General features: G+C 39.6%; 2 protein-coding genes across 3 annotated transcripts in view; one reads left to right on the top strand and one right to left on the bottom strand.

Annotated features, from left to right (window-relative positions):
• Positions 1-15628, top strand: part of LOC145481098 (uncharacterized) — a 43488-nt gene extending 27860 nt beyond the window's left edge. The window contains exons 2-9 of the mRNA XM_081459490.1: positions 6557-6619; positions 7322-8033; positions 9798-9892; positions 11471-11624; positions 11919-11982; positions 12340-12611; positions 13433-13595; positions 14799-15628. Coding sequence (XP_081315616.1) covers positions 7359-8033; positions 9798-9892; positions 11471-11624; positions 11919-11982; positions 12340-12611; positions 13433-13595; positions 14799-15034 — 1659 coding nt within the window. The 5' untranslated portion in view covers positions 6557-6619; positions 7322-7358 and the 3' untranslated portion in view covers positions 15035-15628. The remainder of the gene's footprint in view (positions 1-6556; positions 6620-7321; positions 8034-9797; positions 9893-11470; positions 11625-11918; positions 11983-12339; positions 12612-13432; positions 13596-14798) is intronic.
• The window catches only part of LOC145481093 (activating signal cointegrator 1 complex subunit 3-like), a 249180-nt gene that overhangs the window by 206169 nt on the left and 16563 nt on the right, over positions 1-26448 (bottom strand). The window contains exons 23-34 of one of the 2 annotated variants that reach the window (XM_081459481.1): positions 25792-25877; positions 25113-25425; positions 24231-24494; positions 23580-23717; positions 22870-23123; positions 22043-22280; positions 20839-20973; positions 20271-20326; positions 19881-20049; positions 19138-19404; positions 18490-18696; positions 16523-18190 (exon numbers count right to left, since the gene is read on the bottom strand). In XM_081459481.1, the coding sequence (XP_081315607.1) occupies positions 17891-18190; positions 18490-18696; positions 19138-19404; positions 19881-20049; positions 20271-20326; positions 20839-20973; positions 22043-22280; positions 22870-23123; positions 23580-23717; positions 24231-24494; positions 25113-25425; positions 25792-25877 (2427 nt within the window). In that variant the 3' untranslated portion in view covers positions 16523-17890. Of the gene's footprint in view, positions 1-16522; positions 18191-18489; positions 18697-19137; positions 19405-19880; positions 20050-20270; positions 20327-20838; positions 20974-21765; positions 22281-22869; positions 23124-23579; positions 23718-24230; positions 24495-25112; positions 25426-25791; positions 25878-26448 lie in introns of those variants that run through there. The other variant, XR_014048587.1, reaches the window with a different exon arrangement.

The raw sequence follows: 26448 nt of genomic DNA, 5'->3' as shown, positions 1-26448 counted from the left end.
CAACGCAGAAACGGAGAACATTGAACGTTTGTTATTGGTGAAAAACTTACTAAACACGGAGTCCGCATTATCCGGCAATACACACCGTTCAGTTTTTGAGCACCAAAATAAGCCTACGCGTGCGTAAGTGCAAGACGAAGAATTAAACCCATCTGAATTCAAAGTACACCATCGCCTCTTCAACGGCTAGTTTCTTTTGCTTGGTAAAAAAAATGGAACCTCTTCGGTTCTGTTACATTTTATCATTTAACATTTAAGATTTAGTCCGTTTTTTGTCGAGGGGAACTCGCAGGGTTTTTTTGACAGCTTCTAGTTTGAACAGAGCCGTTTGATTATTCGATAATGCTATCAGTGGAAGCTATCGAGGTTAATCCATATTTATCTTAGCAGCGTTGTTCGTAAGACGATGTTATTTGAAGGGCGTTTGTTTAGTGCCTTTTATTCGCTTAGGGATTCAAAGTAAAACTCATTCGCTACCACTGCATTCGAATGCCTCGGTCGAGAATCGAACTGAATGTGCAGATGAGGAAAACAAAGACTCTTTTCTAAACAAATAACTGGAAAAATTGATCGAAGATACGCTGTTCTTACTTTTTGCTGCATTTTTTTCACTCGTTTCGAATTCATAAATTATATAGATTATTTTCTTCGTGAAACATAGATACACCAAGTACAATTCTAATGTTCGTTATACACGTACTACGGGTAATTATCCACCATGAATCGAATTGCAACTTTTTAATCAAATAAACAACAACTGAAGCAATGGTTGAGATGTGTCATGCCACAGTGTAAATTCTTAGTGTGCAATATTCAAGACAGTGGGCGACTCAGCACGAACACATTCGCTCACTTTTATTCTTTAAAAAATATATTTTTTAGTCGATTGTTATGCGATTTTGTTCTTCGATTGTCAACAAAACTCAGGATACGTGTTCTGTGTAAAATTATTAATGAGATGCTTTACAAAAGGGAATCCGATGATCGCAGTTTTACTTATTTCAATTGAAGCATTTAAAAAGCAAGCATGAAAACGGAAAAAGAAACGGAAATAGCCATCAATGTCACTGAGATCCTTGACCTTTACCATGTTGATGGAAACGCTCGCTTCCTGAGCTATGAATTGAGAAGCCACTGGAGATAGGCAAGTTCAAATTAATTAATATGAGATGACGAATAAATGAAATAATTCGTGTATTTAAACTGCGATGAAAAGAACGGAAGAGATTGCATTGCCATCTTTGCAGTTATCCTTTCAACTTATTAAAGAGCTTAAAACAGGAAGCTTGAAAAAAAAAAAAGAATTTTTCATTAAGATTCTCTCGTTTCGTAGATTTTTTAAATCATTACCAAGGAAGGAACATGTCTTTTGAATTTGCCATTTAACTGTAATACGTGGAATCCCTATTTCTCGAACGCTCGATTTTTCAAACCTTCCGATAACTCGAACCAAGAGTCGTTTTCTTCCCTCAGTCGAACACTGTAACTTCATCCCCGATTTCTCGTACAACTCCATCATTTCAAATCGATTTTCGTTTCCCTTGGAGGTTGGACAAATCGGGATTTCTCTATAGTTTTCTTTCAGATTTTTCCAGAATTAAGTCCATCTTGCGTGCAATTCTTAACTGCAGGAAATAGCCTCATAATTGGGTTGCTATAAAGCTTTTCCTAAGAGATCTCGTGAACGAAATTGAATTATCTAGTGAAGAAAAAAATCGCTGAGAATTGCTGGTATTTCATGTTAGTGGCCAGTGTTCAAAATATCGATAAACGATAACGATAAGCGATAACGCTCCTGAAACAAATGCGTAATGATATGAGAATCGTGATGATCATGATAATCGTGATTACTGCAATTAACGTGATGACCGTGATACTGAATACGACAAGAGAGAAACAGATTTATCTTAGCAAGAATAACGACAAAAAATACGTTTCTGTTACAATAAGTCAACAGAATGCATGCATTTAGACTTTCTTCATTCCAAAAGGGGAGAAAACAAAAGAAACGATTTCAAGGTCACTCTCGCAATGTTGTTATGAATAATTGAAAGCACAGCACGTCTGACTGAAACACATTTTGAGGTGTTTTGTTTCAACTTCTCCTCTTGTCGCGCCAAAGGTCCATAAGGCGGTGTCTTTATTTGCAGGCAGACAATAAATCATTTTTAAAAGGACTCCCGCAAACTCTATTTTTTTATCCAAAAGGAGAGGCCCAGATTCTTTGAGGGAAAATTGCTTTTTAAGCTTGGGTTCAACTGAGCGAGTTTGTGACAACGTAGCACAATTTATTAAGGACATTTGTCATAATTTGAGTAAGTCCCCTCATGAAAGAGTCGTAAAGGATCATATACTAAAAGTAGGATGGAACCACTCGCACCTGATATAAATTCAACAGTTTTTAAGTGCTTCAAAACACTGTTTTAAGCTGACTGAATTGTATTACGTTTTTGCTGAATCTGATTCTTGGTCTCATTAACTCGGTAATGGAGACAATTTTTGTACATACCATTGTGGTGAATCATGGGCGGTTTTGACGCTTATTCAGTGGACTCTAGCATTATTATCGACGCTGCTTTCTTTAATGAATGCTTTTTAATCAACGTCTTACTCGTATAGTTTAGACTGTGAAATAACTAAGACTAAGTCGAAACCCAGCCTAAACAAATAATTAAACATTTAGCGGAGAACCATGGGCGGTTTTGACGCTTATTCAGTGGACTCTAGCATTATTATCGACGTTGCTTTCTTTAATGAATGCTTTTTAATTAACGTCTTACTAGTATAGTTTAGACTATGAAATAACTAAGACTAAGTCGAAACCCAGCCTAAACAAATAATTAAACATTTAGCGGAGAAATGAAGTATAAGAGTACGGAAATTACATAGAATTGTGACCAGAAAAAGTAGTCGCTCTGTCTGTTTAGGATGCGAGCCCGATCTCAGCTCTTTACAATTTAAATAGCGACAAATCCAAATTTTAATGATTTTATCCACTGAATAATAGTTTAAACTATGGGCACTTTCCGTTCAACCAAAAATTCCGGAACTTCCCTAACGGGGACAAATGTTTCGTAAGTTTCCTTGGAAAGTTTCCGGAAAATCCGAAAATTGTTAAATTGTCGAAATACGAAATCTTCCGAAAATCCCTTAATAAAGAAAACAAAATGAAACAGGAATTACTAGAAGGAAATTTTCAAAAATTTGGGTATAGTACGCGAGGTTGTCCTCTTTTCCGAAAATTTCGGAAAATGCTATGAACATTTTCGGAAATGCGAACTGAAAGTTTTCGACAAATGGAAAGTGCCTTAGAGAATTTGGACAGCAAATTTGTCACAGCCATAAGTAACAACACAGTGCAAACAATGATTCTTTTCTTTTTGAAATAGAATGATTTACAAAATGTTGCTCTTCATGCTATAGATCGCATAGAAACACGCCTTTAGTCCAATCAAAGAGTTTTTTCATAAACAAAATTGAAACATTCATGTGACAGTTGTAGGCTATCATTTTATCAGTTAACTTTAAAAATAGTACTATAGCCTTTATCTTCGCCAGGCATTTAGATGATTTCCAGTAAAATAACTTGCTATTAAACGAAACCTGTTTACAGTTCGAGGAAGCTATATTTAATGTATTTTCCTGTTTGAAAAAAGCAATACGATCTTGGTATATATCTTATAATTTATTCATATTATAAAAGGATTCTTTTAATATATATGTGAAAATAATTTTAACTTAGGAATGTCTCCAGAATGGTGCATTTGACACTTCCAGATATTCCCTTCTCTACGCTGTCAACTCTTCTTTAAGTTGTATAATAATATTTGGAGTAAAGTTAATAAATCAAGTTTATTTTACTCGGCTTGTGTTAGAAAAATCTAACCAGGCTATCTGAAAGCATGATTCGGCTTTCAACACATGTAGAAAAAGATTTTTGAATAGCTCCATTTTTGCATGAAACACTTTCACCGATATTCTCCGATTCGCTTTCGCAAAAACATTTTCAAAGTAGGTTTTATTAACGTTCAGACTACAGCAAATGACAGGTTTTTGCGCTTTACTTCTGAATCGATGCATCAGTTGTTATAATTTTTCAGTTTCTGCTAATCCCTTTTAATTGTTTCCTCTTGCAAAACGGATTGAACAAATTTGGATTTGGTGCCCGTTCAAACTCTGCAGTATAAAGATCATTACCAAATAATTTTTTCCTCATCTGGAAACAATCTTGTTATTGTCGTCTAAGAACAAACAACCCAGTAAAACAAAAACATGGTAAACCAAATAGTAAGCTTTGCATCATTTAGTGGTAGCGTTAGAGTGCGGAAGACCGTACCTCATGTTATTGAAAGCTTGGACTTCCTCGACTTTCAGCGGAGTCAGAATAAAGCACATCACCATCTGCGAGGTAATAAGAAAAGTTGTCTGCCATCGTGGCGTCGTTTTAAGAAATCATCTTTTAAATTTCTGTCCGCGTGAAATAGCTATACGCGCGTAATATTGCATGCTGATGTAAATATCAATTTGTATTAAATTACCTTCTCTATCAAGACTTGATTTCTTTCAAATTAATCAGTCCTTCTGAACTCAGACATGTATTGAAGTTGTCTCTGCCTGAATTGCTATATATTGCGTAAATGTGATATTACTCAGTCAAACGTGTAGACAAATCACTTCGTTCAGTAACTAGAGTTACAGCAGCAGATTTTATTGTTTGCATGATTGATGTCGCCTTCAAGCGCAATGTCCCTATTAATAATGAGCAAACTGTTAGCTTGCTCGTTAATAATATAGCTAGTGACACCCTTACAAGGCATATGATTTTGTGATTTGACGCCGATTTACAAGGATTAAGGGGATTACACAGAGGTGCTTCATTGTTTCTAACAAACCACTTTACCCAAAACTGCTGGCGCGTCACAGTTTGAGACCGGGTGTCAAATGGTAAGTACAGATGTATCATCATAAAAACTTCAAACTGTATTTATGCCCTTTTCAAACAACTGAAACAAACTTGTGAGGTGAGTACAGTTTTAGGCATAAAACGTCTACAAAATATGTCACATTGTAGAAAAGAGAAAAGAATTCCCGTTATGAGAGTCTTACATCGCCACATAATCATTACTACTGTACAAAACGGAAGAACAATGGTAATAGAAAAACAGTTAAAAGGTATTGGAAGAAAATAGTCTCTTTGTAAAAACGAAAATAATTTCTTTATCAAAACACTTTTTTGACAAGGGTAAATCGTTTATTCTGAATTCGGAATGGTTTGTGCTTATGCGATGGTGTAAAAGTAAGGTGCAGTGTTTGGCATGCAAGTTTATAGTAAGAATATCTTCCGTTACATTTATCTTCAGTGGGGCACTGAAACAATTAGGTAGAGTCGCCATTTTATGAATAATTAATTATGTGCATGTCAAGTGTATTATTTAATAGTATCATCTACACATTTAAAAATGGAAGCACTTGTTTGGCCGTTGACAAAGATTTCCCCGTTAGTATTTTTTGGGGGATTAGCATGTTGTGGTTTTTGATGCATGATAGAAAAGAAACCTTCTCAAATTTTCATCTTGTCGTATTATTAAGCAGTGTAATTTTGCGGTTTCATCTCCCTTATTTCATTTGAACATCTTTATAATTACATTTTGCTAACTTACTTTCTTTTTACTTCTTAAATTTGATAAAAATCTTGCTCAATCTCAGTCAATAAATACAGAGTCGAGGGAAAAATGACTCCAAAACCCAGCAGTATTTATCAGACCTTCATTTACCAGCTGTCCGACGTATTTTATACGTAATTCTCAAGTCGTAAGACTCGTGAATAATTCCAATTAGCATAGGTGACATGACAAGTAATTTAGGAGAACTGATGGCTTCAGGTATATTCATTCCAGGATGCGAAAAGGGCACCTTGTCACCTTCACCATGTCAATTCCGAGCAAAAACTCCTTATATTGACTTTTAGTAAGCCACGACGCTGTTTGGGCGACGGGCGAAGGTCGCAGTCCTCGAAACTGTTATGTTTTCATAGCAGGAATTCAAACACATTACAAAGAATCTTTGTTATGAATCGCCAAAATATGTCTAAGCAGCCAAAATAAGCTCATTATTATGCACCGCAAAATTAGGAAAGCCCTTTAAAATAGACGGTTTCATTAAGAAATGTTTCAAAAAAAAAAATGTCGGAAGGACCTAGTCGAGGTTAATTTTGTATGTTTTGAATGTCTACACGAAAACCTTTGTTTGAACAAACAGATTAATTTCCTTGGCGGAAAGATGGTCAACTTTAAGCTCTGATAATTGAGGAGCCAACATCTCGAAACTGGTATGATGTTAAGGTTGATTCTATTCAGTGGTCATGTTGCTATGTAGTTGCCAAATAAATTATGATCGTTTTTAGCTCCGCGCACATCTATGAGAAATAATTACGTATAAAAGCGTTTTATAACATCGGGCTACCAGAAAAACGTTTTAATCCACAAACTTGTCAGACATTTCTCAAACCTCTTTTCTCGACGGTATTGAATAACGTGGGTTTTTTTTTCCAAAACAGAACGACTTACCAGGACAAAAACGACTATATAGGAGTCATAAACCCAGCGTTTGACAAACGCAGGTGGGAGAATATATAACGGCTTTATTCTAAACGTGCAAGACTTAAATTTATGTTGTGTTTTATTCGACCTGAAGGCCCAATTTTCCTCAGATGGATTTTCGCATTGCTGTCCCAGTGTGTTGTACCGTAACAAATCTTTCTTTTGGCGCAAACCGCTTGACGCAGATTTCCAGGTGCATCGATATCTGTATTCTTTGCCACACGATACTATCTTGGCCTCCTATAGCGGTATTTTAAAAGCTGCGCAACTTTTAGCTGCACAGAGAAAAAATTATCATTATATTTTTATGATCTTAAGTTTTTTAATTGTTTTCAGATTTGGGCTAGCATTGACAGCGCATAGTGAGGTTGTAAAACTTTACAAGGTGGCAAAGTCATCTATCATTATTTGTCAAACGTGTACGACAGCTGCGAACACGAGCAATGTTTGAAACTTTAATCTCGATGTTAGCGTCTAGTGAGAAGTAAGCGAACCTTTGCCTACTCGTCAATTAAACAGGGCTTAAAACCATGCAACTGTATGCATATTCGGTCGCTTTAATTTGGTCAGACAACAGCTAGTGACAATTTGGGACTGGCTGTTCTAACCGATGTGTTTCAAAGTGCGTCAAAAGGAATCCTTCGGTCGAGGGGTGCACACTTTTACGCCGTGATAATGTGAAATAAAACTCAGCAAACTTTTATTTTCTTGCTTTCTTACAGGGTGTTTCAATCTAGAAGGCAGAATTACGCTGCCATCATGGATACAGTCCTAGGCAGCATTGGGTTACTGCTTATTGTGAGTGGGATGGTGCAAGCAAGTACAAGGGCACCAGATAGCCCAAACAAAGAAATTAACGAAGGTTTTTATCTTCCTTCAAGTGCCATCCACGCAAAAAATGACACCACGATTTTTGAACTGCGAAATATAACCTTCAGCGGAAATGTTCTAGCGGAGGATGAACTGGCTCGATTTAGTTTCGACGAGAAATGTTCCCGAGGTCTTCCATTGTCAGCAGCGTGGCAGTATTACGGTCCGTATGCAAAGCCAAACATACGTAGTGGCCAAGTTGCCGTGGAAGGAATCTTTCCGCACATGATTAATAAGATGCTTCGCGTTTGTTGTAACAGCTCTGCGACCGTAAAATTTGGAAAAATCTATGATTCTATTCGCGGTCTGGAGAGCCATTTAGACCAACCGAACGAAGCTTATGATTTCAGCTTTCCCATCACTGGTCTGAGTTTGGAAGACGAAGTATTTAAAGACATGCCTTACATTCCATTCGTACAGGCTCCTAGAGTGGCTCTACTTGTTCATGAAACGGCAGAGGACAACAAAACTACTCAGCTGATGAACACTGTGTTCAAAGCATGGCCCATTCTCATTTTCATACTTGTTGCAGCGACTCTTTCTGGTATCATCATTTGGCTTCTGGTAAGCCCTTTATTTGTTCGAGTAAATAAAGTGAGCTTTTCTTCTTGCTAAATATTAGAATATAGATTAATGCATCATATAGCATTTGATGCCTTTGATCCGGTATGGTTTGTATTCGCCAATTTATTGATTGAGGTTACTGACTGCCACTCGGTATATCGATTACCGCGAAATCCTTCTCAAGGCTGGCTAATTTTAAAAATGCGTTCAACTTGAAAGGAGGAATCTCACATATCTGGATTTAATTTCACAGTAGACCATTCTGGAGTCGACAAATGTTGTATTTACCGCTGTCTATATGCACCATTAATATATTTGGTATATTTGTAGATAGTTCTGTGTGTTTTTATTTTTCGGAAGAAATTTGCCCTAAGTTTCCCCATTTAATATCCAAGCTGTATTTCAAGAAAAACAATTCCTCCATCATATCTGAACCTGAGCCTTTCGAAGGCCAATTCTCCATTTCCGTTTAATTCGAGCTATCCATTGTAATATAGATATGCAAATTGCTAGTTTACCAAAATTTCCTTGTTTTCTGGCCAATAATCAATTCAAATCTAGCTTTCTGTAAGCCTATCAGTTAGATCAATCAAGATTGGTCTGTTAGAGTTTTCTAGTTGGAGATTAAAATTTTTCTGTTGTCAATGTTTGATGGCAATTTTTCAAGTTATTTGAAAGTTTAGCGGTCAATATTGATTTTATCTATTTTAGAAGGATATTCTCCCTTTTACCGGAGCAATAAATCAATGTCTTTCTTCAAAATGTCAAATGTCATGATGATGTATTATCAATATCCAAATACTCAATTGTGTCGGGCGCTCTTCCAAGAATCAATCCAAATTTGACATTCAAATATTTTTATGATCTTGAACAATTTTGACGGTCCAATCGCCTCTAACGCCTGCTGGGTCGGTCTCCTTCATGTCGATTCGCCCGGTTTATAAAGACACGACTACAGCATAACAATATTTAATTACCCAACGGCAAATATTGATAAAAGCAGATCGCGATTTAAAATCGCAGTGGGAAGTTAAACTCGATGAGATATTAAACTGTGGGATATTAAACGGAGTTTTGAATAACTAATTGAAGATTACTGACACATCAGCAGCAGACGCTACAAGCTGCAGTTGTACATAGTGAAACAGATGCAATTAGCCGACAAATAGCTGGAGCTGAGTCTCCCTTCAAGATATAAAAACAATAGCCTCCATTTGGCGCGAAATTATGTACAGATATTTGTTTGGCGGATATAATCTGTTCCGAGATGCGAACAGTTTTCCGAGAGCGTAGCTCGAGGAAAACTATGAGCTTCAAGGAACAAATAATGTCCAAGGACAAATATCTGATCATATCTTCACGCCAAATGGAGGCTACTGTGTTTATTATCCTTCAAACAATTTTCGCAACACGTGCAGTTTTGAAAATTGGGGCATATCACTCGGATATTCCCCAGGTTTAGGTGGGGCATATTCAGTCATGTGACGCGTTTAGACCAATCGCGCGCGAGGGAAAATATTTGAAGGACTATGAAGCTCGATATAGCGATATATAGTTCTTTTGTTTTTGACAATGACTTATCTTTCCTTTTAATATATAGGCGTATTTCCCTAAGCCAGTAAGAGTTAACCAGTAAAATGCACCAGTCATAAAGTCATAAATCTCAAAGAGTGGAAAAGAAAGAACGGTGGAATCTTGTAGCCTAATTTTCTGCCATCTACTTCCCGAATTACACATGTTAACTGTCATGTGCCTTTCTCGTAGGACCGCCTAAAGAATCCGGATGAATTCCCGCGTCCGTTTATCAATGGCACCTGGGAGGGTTTTTGGTGGGCTTTTGTTACCATGACAACAGTTGGGTGAGTGAGTAAATCAGTTCTTGACAGATGCTGTAATTCGATCCTAAAGATCATGCGCAGTAATGAAAACTCGGAAACCGGAAGAGTAATCGTAGCTTAGAAACAAGAAAATCACACTTTGGAAAGAAAAATTTTCTGCCGGAGGTAATTTGCAAATCATTGTTCTTACATGAACTTGGTTCTTAACATTGAAATAGTTCAATTATACTCACTAGAGCTTCTTTATCTTAGGATCTGCGTTTTTGACATCAACCTGAAATTAAACTTTTAAAACGTACTACTTTGTCGCTTTTAACCCCCAAATTTGATTCCGAAGAGTAACAATTTTAATTTGCTTTTGAATTTGTATTTCCAAACTGCGATGAAACTCTCTATAATAAATACCATTTCTTCCCTTTCAGTGCAAATAACTGCCCTGTTAGCAAATACAGCTCAGATTTCACCAGTGAAACCTGTATCAAGCGGACACCATTGGGACCCTCATTAGTGTCCATTTAATACAGGATGTCCGCTCTAAGCAGGTTCTAATATACTGTGCAATAATAGTTAATTATTAACCCTTTTGTAACTCAGTGTAACACAGTGTAAGATCAAAGACTTCTCATAGCACAATGTCCAGTCAGTCAATGCATCAATCTGGAATAATCTACTTAGCTTTAAAACGACATCGCTGAACAATGTTAAAGGAGTCTGAGCTGAGCTTTCAGAAGTAAGAAGCCCTTGTAGTGTCTGGTTATTGTAGGTTTTGGGCCACAAAGTGGCGTCCACGTCCGCTTAATAGAGGTGTCTGCTGAATGCAGGTTTGTTTTTCAGCAAATGAAGGTAGAAAATTTGAGACATAAGCTGGTGTCCACTTAACAGAGGGTGTCCGCTTAATATGGGGTCCGCCTAATACAGGTTTTATTGTAGTTACTCTGCTGTTAAAGCTTTCCCCCAGTCTTCCCTTTCATGTAAGCCTGGACCAAATGAAAACTGGGATGACAAGCCCCAATGTTAGTTTTCGCTGAACCTAAGGCTTTCTACATTCACGGGGATTCTTGCGTGCGCCTCATTCAATCTGAGCCTGATCGGAATTTCCAGTCCACCAGAGTTTTCTTGGCTCTTTCGCTGAAAGTTAAAGAATACTCTTAGCAACTCTTACCTCCTTCAACTTAGGTTGTTTACCATTTAACCGAAAATTCCGGAAATTTCGGTCAGAATGTAAATGGAAAGAGAACTCGACAGACTGGGAAATTTTCGAAATAAACGGAACGTCTTGAAAGGTAGTCCAAAATTTCTAACCGAAATATCCGAGTGGGAAATTTGCTTACCATCTGCAATTCTTCACCGCCATCTTGGAATTATGATCAGGTCGAATTCGTTCTAGGCTCTCTCGGTAATATTGGGGTGTTTGAGTAAATGGTAAATGGCCAATCCGAACGGAACTTACCACCAGGCATTTTTGCTTACCATTTGCACAACCGTTGACAAACGGGTTTCTCCGTGTAAATGGTACAGAGTCTTACTCTCGGTTTCCCACTCTTAAAAAGCGTTTCTTCTTCAATGTTTAGCCGATATTTCTATACTTGTATTGTTTAGATACGGTGACCGCGCACCCAAGTCGTTTTTGGCGCGGATCTTTTGTATCGTGTGGATCCTGGTGGGGATTATTATCATTGCAATATTCACCGCTATCGTAACTGCCTCGCTATCAGCCAGTATCCAGCATCATTTCACTGTCCACGGCTCTGTGGTAAGCTATGAATAAAATATGATCTCATGAATTATCTGAAGACCAAGAGAGGCCAAGTGTTTATCATCTGTAGTCGTTTTTATCCATGCGACAATGATTCTGGTCATGAAAATCATACAAACAATTTTCATTTTAAAACGTTTGGTAATGCATGTGTGTAAAAAGAGCTTCGACTTCAGCTGATTCAAAACATTTAAGGCAAGAAATGTTGACAAAGTATGTATCAATGTTCTATAGCTACTTATAGTTCCATTCGTAATTAGCATCATTTGTGTTAATTGTTTGTGTTTACAGATTGGAGCAGTAAATGGTAGCGAGGAATTCCGTCTTGGAGTCAGTTTGAACGCTGACATGAAACGTAAGAACACGTTAGCAAGAATTAAGGTGCATAGGGAACTGACTGGCCGACTGACTGTTCCACTGTCTAAATGTCTGACTGACTGACTGGCTGACTGACTTCCTGCCTGCCTGCCTGTCCGCCTGTCTGACCGTCTGTCTGACCGTCTGTCGGACTGACTGTCTGACTTTCTGAATGACTTTCTAACCGTCTGACCGACTGTCTGACTTTCTGAATGACTGACTGACTGTCTGACTGACTGTCTGACTTTCTGACTGGATTTGATAGCATTGCAATCTCCCTCAGTTTTATTAGGATCCCCAGGTTTTGTAATGAATAATAACTGATCAAGCCATAATCTTTTTTTCCCCTTTTCAGCATATCATTCTATACCGAAAATGAACTCTGACCTGCTGGCCGAAAAGCTAAAAGGCTCTTTGATAGACAACTATGTGCTGACATATTACAGTGATTTTGTGAGAGTAAACGACGAGGTGCGAATCGAGACTACCTTTGAACATGCCATCACCTATGGTCTGGGCGTTCGTTCCAATGCGTCATCGGATAAACTGGAGTGTTTTCGGCGTTATCTTCGGAATCACCCTCAGGAGGCGTTTGAAATTATTGCAAAGAACCTCGAACCACTCAAGGTTAGAGCCTTAGTCAATTTTGTTGTTATTATCAAAATATATGAAATGGTAAAATATAATCTAATTGCAGTCTAAAGCGTGCAGTTACCGAGAAAGGCTAGACAAATACAGGCTAAACAAGATAAGACTCGATGACCTCGATAGTTTTAGCTAGTTTTGTAACCGGTTGAAATTTCACAAGCTGTTTTATGAAATGTACCTACCTACATTTTCTAACGATAAATTTTGGACAAGGACGTAGTCCCGTTGTAAGACTTTTCCCTCCCTAACCCTGCTCATTTTTCTTAATTAGGCCCGCCCGCTTTTTCGATTGTTCCCACTGACGGAGAGCCTGCAACAGGCTAAAATGAATGACGCTAGCAATCCAGGCAGATTTTCCTCAGCGATAATACTATACACAGTGAAGAAATTTGATAGTTCTTGGGAGTCTTGAAAGAAATTTAAGACAAACAAGCCGCGTATCGACACAAAATAAAGGGTGTGAATGGGGTTGAAATTTTAGCGAAAATTTTGATCGAAATCGGTAAAATCGTCGAAAATTTATTAGATAATTAGATTCGAGCACATCCATCAAGACCCGTCAAAATATAACACAAAAATTTCGTGGAAGATTTAACTTCACTTCTAAACAAATAAAGTCTAACATTTTATTAAAGTTACACAAGCAAAGAAGCACATCAGCAAATATCAATGGCGCGGGTTTTGCTTCTTCTGTGGCATTCCTTCATGTACTCAACTTTTGCTGAACCTCTTTTTATCTGCATTTTGTAAAAAGAGTCTCGAATTGTATTTTTATTTCCCGTTTTGTTTTTATTTTGTAGAATCCTACCGATGAAGTTAGCCAGGAAGTGAAAGCCTCCGAGGGATTGTTCTTCTTCAAAGAACAGACTTTTCAAAACGTTCTCTTCATCTTGCTAGGGGTGCTGGGATTTCTTCTCCTGGTCGGTGTAGTCTGGGAACTACTTTATCATCGACCAAAGCGACGTAAGAAATTTAGAATATTTTTAATCAGTGAAATTCATTTTATTGGTAAGAAACGTCAAGAGAAATTGGCAAGTGGGACGAGAAAATTGTTTCGCAGTGAATGGGAATCATAGAACGCGTTTTCACGGTAACTGGATCCTGTGCCCGGGGGTGGGGGGAGGGGGGGGGCGGTACTTCCTCTGATGGCCCAAACGGAGAGGTTCCGCCTGAAAGGGGCACCTTTTTCAGGCTTCATGTAATATAAAAGGGTTAGAATTTCACAAGTTAAGGTATATGAAACGGTAAGGAAATCTGTCATTAAGTAATTTTAAGGGGCCTTTTATTAAAATACTTCGAACAGACGCAATTTATGGCAGTATCATTTCATTTCATGAAATTGATAAAAGAATCCTTTTTGTGTGTTTTATTCTATATACGGGGCAGTTATGAAAGTATGTGAAAAGGGTATCTTTTTCAATTAAAGGTATCCGAAAGGGGTACTTTTTCTGTCAAAATGGTCTACAAAAGGGTAAGGGGTTGGAACTCGGGCCGGGGCCTCCTCGTATAAAACTTTGTAGAGTACCCACCCAGGATCCTGTGTAGACCACTTGGTCATTCTATACGACAACTTATACCATAAGTAGAAATAATGTTAAGCGCGTACAATTAAGTTTAAGAGGTGCTAGCGACTATCGTCACAGAGCCACACACTTCATAGGTTCGATGTTTTTTGAAAGGAAGTAACTCGCTCGATTTGCAGCAAACGGTCACTGTCAAGTTATATGCAAACGTTTGTCTTTCTAGATTTCATTTGTGGCAAATTGATGCTAATTAGAAAAGATGATAGATCGCCCAATACAGCTGGGACACAATAAGGGACATGCTGCGAGGACATGAGGCGACATGAGGCGGAGACATATTGCAGCGACAGTTTTTCTCGTGCGGCAAGCCTGCTTTTGCGAAAAAGTTCTGTTGCGGAGACAGATTTTGACCCGCAACATGTTAGATGAAATTCAGTAGGTTTGAATTCGTGCGTTATGAAACATGGGCAAAATGACCTCAATTTATAACTGTCGTATTGTGTGCACTGCTCTTGCAAACTCTCTCTGCACCAGCTTGCGTACTGTCTCTCTTAGTGTTTGCCGACCTTTTCTTACTCAGGTACATCTCCTGCCTCAATATTTTAAATCAGGTTTATCGTTTTTCGGTTTGTTTGTTCTTCAGGTCAGAAGAAGAAGGACACAGAGGATGACGGCGCCTTCATTTCATTAACCCCGGCACAAAATATATGTGACTGTCATGAAATGTTCCTCAGTCATCAGACAATCCAGAGCATCAAATACAAATCTGCAAAAATCAAGGAGCTCATCCGGGAATATGAGGAATACTACGAGGCTTGGTTACAAAGGGTGCGTTCTGTTGAACACGAGGGAAATGGTGTAACGCCACAGATGGTTTGAATGACTTCGCGTGACTCCAAATATAAGTGACAGATTTATTAAGCTTTTTTCGTCTTTTCCTTTAAATCGCTATTTCAAGATCGAGAATGTTCCTCCCTGTTGGTGATCTTTAGGGCATGTGTTCTTGTAGGCGATGCAATTACTATTTATGCCTATTGGGGTATTGAGTGTAAATCTACTAGCGTTCTATCACGCATACCGTCCCCCTATTGGCTACACTACTCACTATCTATTCTGTTGTGAGTAGAGTGGCCTAGCAGTGTGCGGTTTTTACCAAAATGGCGGCCACTTCTTTGCGTTTTCGAAGCGTTTGTGAAGAGGATTTAGTTAACTTTTTTTACGACTAGTAGATTTACACTTAAACAGTTAGATTATATGCTCTCGATTTCTATACGTATACTCGTGCAGCACCCTCGTCAACTATCACGCGATAGAAATCTCGATTTCATATTCTAATTGTTAAATCCAAAGCATACAAAATCGTTCAAGGTGAGTCAACAAGCAGAAATTCCATTTTAACGCTGCAGTTTTTTTCGTGAACAGTATAACCTCATCACTTTTCCAGCGCCCAAAACGTTACTTTTATCATGCTATCGATGTGTTATTGCTTTTATAAAAGTACAAGTAGCCCCTTTTGCCAGCCCCAACCAGTCTGTTACAGGCATAAATAGAGAATGGTTCCTTGCGAGAGGAGAGAGACACGGGAGACTGTTAACCGAACATTACGTTGATGTATCAAAGAACCATGAAATGCAGGAAGGCACGCTAGATTGTGAAGAAGAAAAGCACATGAAACTTGACTGTAGCATGAATCGCTACATGGAACCCTACTGTCCAGCTGTGCGGGTCACCGCCATAACTAATTTGCTAGAAAAGACACCTGCGTAATTGAGTTTTACCTTACAGTGTAAATAGAACAGCGAGAAACTTTGCTGAAACGAAGCTTAAATGAAAGTTGTCCTTTAGGAATTAAATCTAAGAGTGAGAAGGGACAACAATGCAAAGGCAACGATGCTAAAACACTGCATTAAAGAGAGTCCTAATAGTAAAGCGTCTTATTTTATTTATTTCACCTTTCACAAAGCATAGACATGCGGTTATAGACACACACATGTCTACAAGTGCACAACGTTTGAAACAGAAGTTGTATAACAGGCGTTTTATGTAACTTCCCTAACGAGGAAAAAATTGGACGCCGGGGCGAAAGGACAGAAAGCAGAGAGCCTCAATGACGCATATGTAAAAATTACCGACCGCTGACACGCGTCACACAAGGTTTCGCTTGTGCCCAAAACAAGCGCTCATGTATAAGGTAAACTTTTATTCGCTCACTCGTTCAGCCAAAGACGAACTTTTTCTATTATCAGTTAAATAAGATATTTTAGTTTGCCTCTACATGACTAGAAAGTGAGAGAGGTGTAAATATACAATTCTGTTGAAAAAAGATGTTTTCGTCTGTCTTTTTACCGATAAAAGAATTGTTAAATGTGACCCTAGTGCAGAAATACCGTAACACTAACGATCCCTCATTAACAAGCGGTTTATTTCTCATCAAGGCTAACATTTCTTATTTCTGTTTAAGTCCCCACTATCAGCTCTTAAGTTACACGACTGGCTTCAGGTAAATGTTTGAATTCCTGTTATGAATTTTTCCTTCATCAATGTACCAACTTGGGAAGATGAATAAACTCCTCTGCAGTCTGAAATCTCAAGCCGTGCGACAACACGCGCGTGTTTTATTTAGTTCGCACGACTAACCTCGTTTCCCAAGCAATATTAACGCGGTAATGACCTTCAGCGATGAGTTGGGATTTTCGCGCCATGTATCAAGGCAACCGCAACCCGATACAATACAACTACTGGCCTTTGCTCAGGGTGTTTAGGCCCTGTCGTCCACATTGCGCCGGAGAAATTTAAAAACGCAACAATCACCGGTCATCTTGGCTTTGAGGAAAATCACATGATTATTGTGACTACATCGTTTTCGAAAAGTTTCGTTTTCAAAATGTTTTCCGTCCACGCTAAAACTAAACGCAGGCGTTTTCAAATTCCTCAGGTTTGAAGAGCGTTCTCGAGAAGCTCCGTTATCGTGACGGATTAGTGTGGACGGGAGGCCTTAGACTTTTAAATTTCTCCGGCGCAATGTGGACGGGGCCTTAGTGATGCTGATCACACGTTTTACAAACTCGCTGCTTTAGATTTCGAACGAAACGAGCTCCCAATCAAGAGCCTTATACCTTAACAACAACAACAATGATGACAACAAAACAACAACAACAAAAAGCACTTACAATATTTTGCAAATATTCAGTGAACCTCTTCATATTACAAATATAATCTGAACATCTTTAATGTGTATATTTTTTAATCTTGTGCAGGTTACTCTGAGCATTAATAATTCATTTGTTGAGTTATAATATTTAAGTGAAAATAACCGCGAGTCAACCGCGAGAAAAACAGAATTTAGAAATGGATTACTCCGTGGAAGCGACCCAAACGATGCAAGCAAAACACGCATTGATTTTGTTGCATAAAAAACTTCAGATCTTAAAGTAATTGTTTGAAATAATAAACAAATAGACGAAATACCAGAAAACAGTAGAGGAATATTGCAAACGCCGCACATTTCCACGGCGCCACATTAGTGCTGCCACGCATAAGGAAAATATTTGCAATTGGGCGTATTGTCACTGTAAATTCAAACTGCACAGAATGCGTACTTTATAGACCGTTGATGAGATTCTTGCTTACCTAAATTAGTAAAGATTTGAACGGGCCGTCTGAACTACATATTTCACATTTTCTATACATCAAATATTCAACACAAAGAGCTAGCATTTGACGGGGGATTCATTATTAGCCAAAGTTAACCTCCGTGTTAACTTGACTAGAGATATCAGACTCGATAATCTCTAGAGGAACATTATATTGCTGGTCCATTCCCAGGTAAGCGTCGTTGATGAGATACACTGTGTAGAACTTCCTGCCCAGGTCCTCAGGCGTGTAGAATGATAAAGGGACGGTACTAGACGAGCGCACTTGACCCACTCTCTTCACCGCCAATAGCTCGCCCGAGTCCATCTCGCCAAGGATCACCCACCAGCCAACGTCTTTGACTTTGGGAAAGTGAGGCGCATGAGCTTTTGTGTTGGACCGCTGAAAAAAAGAGCATTTTTAGTGCCGATTTTTAATTCTATAGCACTCACTGATATTACATTCAGGTAAATTTGTAAGAAAACTGTGGTCACGCTCAGTTCGTTATGTAGATAACATTTAATATTTGACATGCTCAAAGTTAACGATAAATAGTAATAGGCACCGAAAAAGAATAGCTTAGCGGGACAAAAAAAGTCTGAAATACCGTGACATATGACATAACTTGAGAGATTCGTTCAGTGCGACCTAACAGAGCTGGCAAAACGGATAGAAAATCACTAAAGTTCTCGTCTTCTTACCTTAAAACCGCAAAACTCCTTGGTGATTTCAATCAAGATGACATACTCCTGCTCGGCATGTACTGGCACCCAGTCTCTCACGATCCCCTTGGTCTCTTTTGTATTGATGACTTTACTTTCCTTCATACCTTCCTGGTTCTCGGCCCAGACTCCACGCACCTTCAATTTCACACTGATTTGGGGCAGACGACCTAACATGTCAAATACCTACATCACAAGCAAAACAAAAACAGGGTAAAACAAAGTATTTCAATTGACTAGAACGATCTTCAACCGAGTGTCGTAAAACCAAAACCAAACCAATTGCTTACCAATTAGACTACTCAGTCAATCTCAAACCAAAGTAATTGCCTGATTACTTTCGACGCTCTTTTTCTTACATTTGTTTTGGTTTTATGATTGATGAGCCGTCAAAAGCTTCGTCCACCATGTCTCTACCAATCAGAGAGGATATGCCCCATTAATAACCAATCAGGAGCAAAACCAAACCCAGTCGTGATCACGAGGCTTATACGTGTTTTTTCGCGCTTGGCACGTGACCGCTTCATGTTTTCTGCTTCGCCACGCGTTTCAGTGGTTCAACGTATTGTTTGCGCATGTTCTCCGTTATATTCGTGGAATTACAAAACACACGTCTACACAAAGTACCTGGTTTATTTCTCCTGGACTCAGCGCGTCTCCCAACATTGCATTCAATACTTTTCTCTCGCCTCTAACGGCGTCTAAGAACTCAGGGAGACAATCTAAAGAACGACCATCCATTCTGAAGAGCGACAGCAGATCTGGATCGACGCACGGCAGTGTGAGGAGGGTGCAGTCATTAAGCCAACGCCCTTGAACCACCATCTGCACAAGATGCATACACCGTAACGCTGTTGCTAACCAGCCTTCAGCTGAAGAGACGTCAATCATTGCCTAAACACAGAAGGTAATAAAACGGTCAAGTCTGCATACGAGCCAATTGGCCCATCAGGCCGGAGCTTATCCCAGTTTCTGTAGCATGAAGCGACTAGGAGTATTTCTACTTTCCCCTGGATGGGATGCTAGTCCATCGCAGGGTTACCCCCAGCATTAAATTCGCCGACCTGGGTGGAGAGAAGGACTGTGAGAGTAAAGTGTAACACAACATAATGTCCTCGACCAGGGCTTGAACCTGGACCGTTCGATCCGGAGTCGAGTGCACTAACCATGAGGCCACCGCGCCTCCGCTAACCTAAACACAGAACACACAGGTAATACTAGAATCATATTGAACGATTTACACCGACGTCCATTGAAAAGCGAGGACAGTCTCTCCTTTCTTAGATCACAGATCAGATCTCATGCAGAGAACATCTAGAATAGTCTATCACAGTTCTCCGATGTTCATAATTTACGCTGGGTTGTCTTACCTGCAATATCCTAATAGCTTGATCAAGAACTGAATTTGTGTCTGTTAGGTAGTCGGTGCTGGGCAGTGGTAGTCTCGAGAAATGCGCCTGGAACAGCAGATGTGCCTTGGTGTGGGGACTGTCGAACGTCTGAGGGTCCACTTCCAGAGGGAGACTGGGCGCGAGGTCGCTGAAATGTGTGACAAATATGTCTATTTTTCAGTAATGGAAATAATCTAAAATGCCATTTTGCATAATAGCGAACCACGAGACAGTACTTGATTGGTCACACACTTAACTTTCAACAAGACTAAAAGAGTTGAAACGGCACCTAAACTGACTTAAAGTTTGACTCTTGGAGCCAATTACGGTAAGGGTAAACTAAGACCAATGGATATATTGCACGCTTACCTGTTAATGATGTCTTCATTATGACGAACTGGCAGCTGAGTGTATTCTTCAGCGTCCTGCAAAATAACATGAAGAAGCTGTAGCGTATTCAAAATTGTAACCATCAACATGTCCTTTTCCCTACAAGGGAAATAGGATCTTTACTGTTACAACCAGTAACTACTTAAATCTACTCTCTGCTTTACATAAAATAATTCTGCCAAACGAGCAAACCAAAGTGTTATTAAAGTTGCAGCAGAGCAACAAAGTAAGTAAAGCTCAGTTATCAATTCCTCTTCGTTTTCTCACCACTTACAAAGAAAAATGAAGTATACTCTGCGCCATGCAGAATGCGGTATAAGATAATGGTATCTACAGTTAGTAAGAAAATAAGCACGAGGGCGTTTATGAATTGATTCTCTGCAATTTCGCACCTTGGACGAAATGTTAATCCGTGTCTCGTTTACAAACCTTGTGGAAATCTACATTCAATGATTGCCCTTTGTTAAGTAATTAACCGTACAATTTTGACATCAAAAATATTATCTACATCGAATCAGTGTAGTTTATAAAAGGAAAAATTCTTTACCGCTAGAATCTGGATGAGGTCCGGCAGACTGCAGTCAGCGTGTAACCGCTCATGGAACATGCGCAGTGTCAAGTGGCTTAAGTAGTAGTACGAAGAGATTCTCCCGAGAGTGGTCGGAGTTGTCGACAAACCGTCCTACGGAAAAAAAAACAAAAACAATGTTTCACAGAAATTATACCATTAGCGAAAGTCTATAAGGCTATTTCTGTCCGAATTGGATATAAAACCTTTACCTTCAATATAAGATAAATTAAATTGACTTGTAAGGCAAGTTCACAGGTTTTTCCGGGAGATTTATTAGTATTTTCAAACTGTTTCTGTGCTACTCTCGCTACAATAAGTCTTCTCTAACTATGAGTAAAATCAAGTTTTATTTTCGAATGAAAGGTTTTCTACAAAGCCTCATCTGGAGGGAGACAGGTTGATGTTAAACCAGATGATTTGCTCATAAGCCACTATTATTCATATACTTCTTCAGTAATTAAGCTAATAACAAACAGATAAATTACAAATGTATGAAAGTTGCATCTCCTTTAGTGACGAGGTGATGAGTACCCTATCCGACGCTCATTGAGGTAGTAAAGCACAACCTCGTTCCATGGGTTTCTTCGTTCATCATGCATTCCTCGAAGAAACGCGTGACCAAAACAGCCTCATTCGAGATCTGATGATCGATGGTTATAGCACTGATTCCGGACCTCGTGCTATGTTCTAACGTAAGAAACGTACTCTAACAGTACGTCTATTCGATCAAGAGTATACAGTAAAGGTAAAGTCTGCATACGAGCCAAGTGGCCCATCAGACCATAGCTTATCCCGGTTTCCGTAGCATAGAGCGATTAACAGTATTTCTACTCCCCCCTGGATAGGACGCTAGTCCATCGCAGGGTTGCCCCCAGCATTAAATTCGCCGGTACCCATTTATACACCTGAGTGGAGAGAGGCACTGTGAGAGTAAAGTGTCTTGCCCAAGAACACAACACAATGTCCCCGGCCAGGGCTTGAACCCGGAGCGCTCGATACGGAGTCGAGCGCCTTAAACATGAGGCCACCGCGTCCCCACGATCAAGAGTGTATTGTAAATGAGCATAAATAGCAATACTTTCATGTTACCGTAACGGATGTTAAGAGCAGGCATTGCGGGGCAGTTGGATCCTGTGCAGAACCTTACAATTCACTTACTGCTGTAACACAAGTTCCCCACCTCACCAATCTCCACACACGCAGAATTCTCCACCTCCTTCAAGGCATCCTCCACCAAGGCAGAGAGAAACTTGTTCACCGAGTCATTGGCCGTGTCTTCCAGCTCATAATAACTCGGGTTCATCAGCAGGCGTCGAAAGAAGTAAGTCCAAGTGAGATAATCCATGGCATCTTGTTTTGACGTGATCGTACCCGCTACGATTTCTGCATTCAAGTGATCTGGAAGCACTTCGAGCAAACTGTGAAAACAAGTTAGCATTACAAGAGCTCATGTACGCCGTGCAGGTAATTCCAATCAAGTAAAAACACAATAACTATTTTTATTTTTATTTTTTATTTTATTTTTTCTACATTTTGGGGGCGTTTTTAATAAAACTATCAACCGTCCCATATCCAACGCGAGCTCGGGGAATAATTGTTACTGACGAGCCTCACTGAATGCACAAATTCAATGGCGTTATTTTTCCAGTCTCATAGATCTTCTTTTGAGGTAAACAGAGAATTTTTTTTTTGGCCATCACTGATAAGAGAGCGTGATTTCATTACTACCGACAGTGGATTTGGCAACTTCTATCTCATTTGAACCCTAACGAAATATGAACATTAGGTGTAAACGGGGTGCTAGATTTGATTAGACAATTTTGGAACTCATTGCACACGCGCTATATAAACACATGCCTTTATTAGATCAGTTCATGACAATGAAACAAAATCCGCATGGTCATAAGGAAGTCATCGAACATGATGGAATATCGCACCCGGAAGAAAACCACAGGTATCGCTACACAACAATAATTTAAAATTTACTGTAAGACTAAAAATAATCACCTGGACTCAACAGGAAATGGCTCATACAGAAACTTCTTGTAGAAGTGTTTTTTGATGTCATGAACCAGGATCACAGCCACCCCATGCTCGTCATACTGTGGTCTCCCTGCGCGTCCCATCATCTGCAGTACGTCTGTGATTGGGAAATCCACGTACCTTCTTGTCTTGCCGTCATAGTACTCCGTGCCTTTTACGACCACTAAGTGAGCCGGGAAGTTCACACCCCAGGCTAGAGTGCTGGTAGCTATTAAAATCTGAAGCGAGGCAAGTAAAAGAGTGTTCAGACAGCCTGGCTGTGGCCGCTGGAATCTTAAGTTATCAGTTAGATTTCAGTCCAGTAAAAAGTTTGACCAACTTCTAAATTCTTAGCTGTTAAACCTCATCTTCAACCTGTTCAGAATCGCCTCCACGTTAATTATAAACTTGGTTCTGGGCGCCTAATATAATCCACGCGGGGCAACGCTCGCGGCTAGCGCTTACATGGTATCATTTCCCGTCCAACTTATCTCGAGAAACAAGCAAAAATCTTCGCCAGTGTAACGTCGCCTTTAATCCCCCTTTAGAAAAAAAGTATTTTCCAAGATTTAAGCGTGCGCAAAAGTAAGGTATGTACAAACAGTAAGGTTGTAAAGAATTTAACCGTCGAGCAATTATCCAGAGGGTTTTGATAATAATTTATTCGTTCCGTTCACACTAGTATACTCTCTGACCTGAATCTTTTGATTGACAAACAGCTCCTCTGCGATCTTCCTGTCTCTCTCGTGTAAACCCGCGTGATGCAGCGCGATACCAAACGACAAAGTCAGCTTGAGGTTATTGTCCTTGACTGTTTGAATCAAAGATTCCATCTGGAACAGAATTGAAATTTAAGAAACTTGACGCTCTAGCGTTTACTGAATGCACACACCATCATTTCTGTTATTTTTCGGGATATTTGATGACCCTTTTATAAGCATCCAAGATTGCCTCAATTCTTTTGCTTTCGAGGGTACCTCTCATATGAAAATGACTGAGCAAATAAAAGAGTTGTCCTAGGCCTTTCTATCAAAGCGAGGCTTAATGCACAACCATTCATATGAAAATGAGTTTTATTTGCATGTGAATGAACTCTTATTTTCACATGAAAGGATGTGGCACCAAGACTCGCCTTGAGAAAGAGGTTAAAGGTAATTCGGAAATGGCCTAATTTTCAAGCGAATGTTTAGCACCAGGACTCACTAGGAAACAGGCGAAAGCTTTTAAAGGTAACTAAGAAATGGGTTTTCTTGAGTCTCTATGGCAACACGTTTTTAAAATCGACTGTCCGTTTTGCCTGAACTAAAAATGTATACACACCACTCGATTAACTTGTATCTTCTCACCTCAGTTTCAGGCATGTGCAGCCATTGCTTAGGATCGTCTTCAGCAGCTAAGAAAGAGATCAGCTCCAGAGCAGTGAGTCGCGTCTGTCGTCTTGACGAAACAAACACCAGCACTGGCTTGGTGGGGGAATGGGTGCGAATGGCGGCAAAGGTGGGCTTGTTCATTGTTGCCATGCGCGGACAATAGTGCTTGCCGGGATAGCCGGAAATGTGCACCTCCAAGGGGACTGGGCGAACTGAGGGCCGGAAGTTAAACATTCCTGCCTAGAATAAAAGAAAAATGAGACCAACATCAGGATTTTATTCTTTTCGTTTCTTCTCCCTGTTTTGGCTCTTTGGTAGACAATTTACATATCAATAACAATGACGCTGTCTGTAAGAAAAGGAAAACAAAAGCAATAAAACACTCTTTACTAGAAACGATTGCCTAAAAGTGTGATCAAAAACCGTTCATAATCATTTTAATACAGCGATCGAAATGTAGTCATTATCTTTATATAGGAAACTGGAAACTGTCGCGAGCGCTCTGTGTGATTTTTCTCTTGGTTTCACATCGTCTTTGTGGAATTGAAAAAAGAGAAAGAAAATGTACGCTTGGCTCCGCAACTGATACGAATAGGCTATTTCCGAGTTGCTTTTACCTCGGCTCTGTTTCAAAACGAGTCTTAGTGTATAACCTTTCATATTGAAATTAACATTTCTTGTACGTTCATTGTCTTGCAAATCAAACTCATCACTCGTTTTGAAAAAGAAGTAAAAAGCAACTCGAAATGGTTTATTCAACTACTCGCTTTCTTTTTTTCTTTTTGTTCTCTGCAAAGTCTCCATTAACTCGATCACAATGTATTACGTAAACCTGCACAATCATAAAGGGTACTACACCTGTTCTATTCCCAGCCAGTCAGCCAGGTCGGATGCATTGGCCAAAGCAGTTGACAAACCAATCACACGAACGGTCTTCTCCGTATGCGAGGAGATGAAGTTGGTCCGTGACACGATGACTTCCAGAACAGGTCCTCTCTCTTCACCCAGCAAATGAATCTCATCAATCACTAACAGAGTGACCGCCTTGACGTAGTTACGTGTCTGCCAGCTTCGACTGATACCGTCCCATTTCTCAGGGGTGGTGACAATGACATCCGCTTTGGCGACAGCACGCATGTCTGGGGTGGTATCTCCAGTTAACTCCACAACACTGTGGATATAAAATCGGACCAACGCAATATTTACTTACCGCGGCTGACAAAGTTACGAAAAATAAGCCGTTGATGAAACATCTTTACCGTTTGGTTCGTTAGTTACAACGGCAGTCGACTCTAGTTTCGACCGAAAATTGTTTTGAGATGAAACAAGCGCCAATCTCATTAAAACATCATTAACCTTAGGCCCAGGTCAAACGTCGAACTTCACATGAGACGAACAAAATTGCAATTTGAGTCGACCGAAACTGGTAAAGGTCGACCGTTGGGTCAAACGTCGAACTTAATTCGAATTTAGATCGACCAAGCCGTTCTATCCGTCTGCTCAACAGTCAAAGCGTACCATACAGGTTACTTCTTACCTTCTTCCGAGTTTCTGCTGAAAACGAACTTTCCAATCGTCCATTCTTTCGCGAACCAAAGCTTTTAAAGGAGCGATGTAAACGGCCTGGAAAGGAAACGAGACAAAATTGTCAGATTTATTTTACTTGAATGTGTTGCCTTGATTTTAAACTGAAATACGTTACCTGTGCAAATACATTGACAGCCCAGGTTAACGTTTGGCGATTTTATTCCAAGGAAAATACAGTAGTATGATCTGATAAGTCAATTCACCATTGTCACAGTGCTAACAAATTACAGAAAGGTTTGAACGGGAAACTCCAGTGTTACTTTTTTTTTTCCCCAGTTTCTTAGCGGTCCAGAATCCTAAATCCTTGATCTGATTGGCTAATCGCGCGCGCTCCAGTGGATTTTCCCAGTGGATTTTCCCCCGAAGACGGACCGCTCCGAAATTTCCAACTTTGGCAACTTTTCAAGCCTTTTGCTACACCGTAAAACAACGCAAGATGTAACAATTCAACACACAGTCAAACAATTATGGATTCCAATGCTTTATGTGGCCAAAATGTCAAACGCACGCGTACGCCAGGGTTTGAACTGAACGGCTTTAACTAAAATTCAACACAAAAGTCGCTTCCTGCTACAGAAACCGGGATAAGCTCCGACCTGATGGGCCA

Source organism: Orbicella franksi, chromosome 3 (assembly GCF_964199315.1).
Source record: "Orbicella franksi chromosome 3, jaOrbFran1.1, whole genome shotgun sequence".
NCBI lineage: Eukaryota > Metazoa > Cnidaria > Anthozoa > Scleractinia > Merulinidae > Orbicella > Orbicella franksi.
The sequence above is the reverse complement of the archived record's forward strand: the minus strand, read 5'-3'. Positions and strand labels throughout refer to the sequence as shown.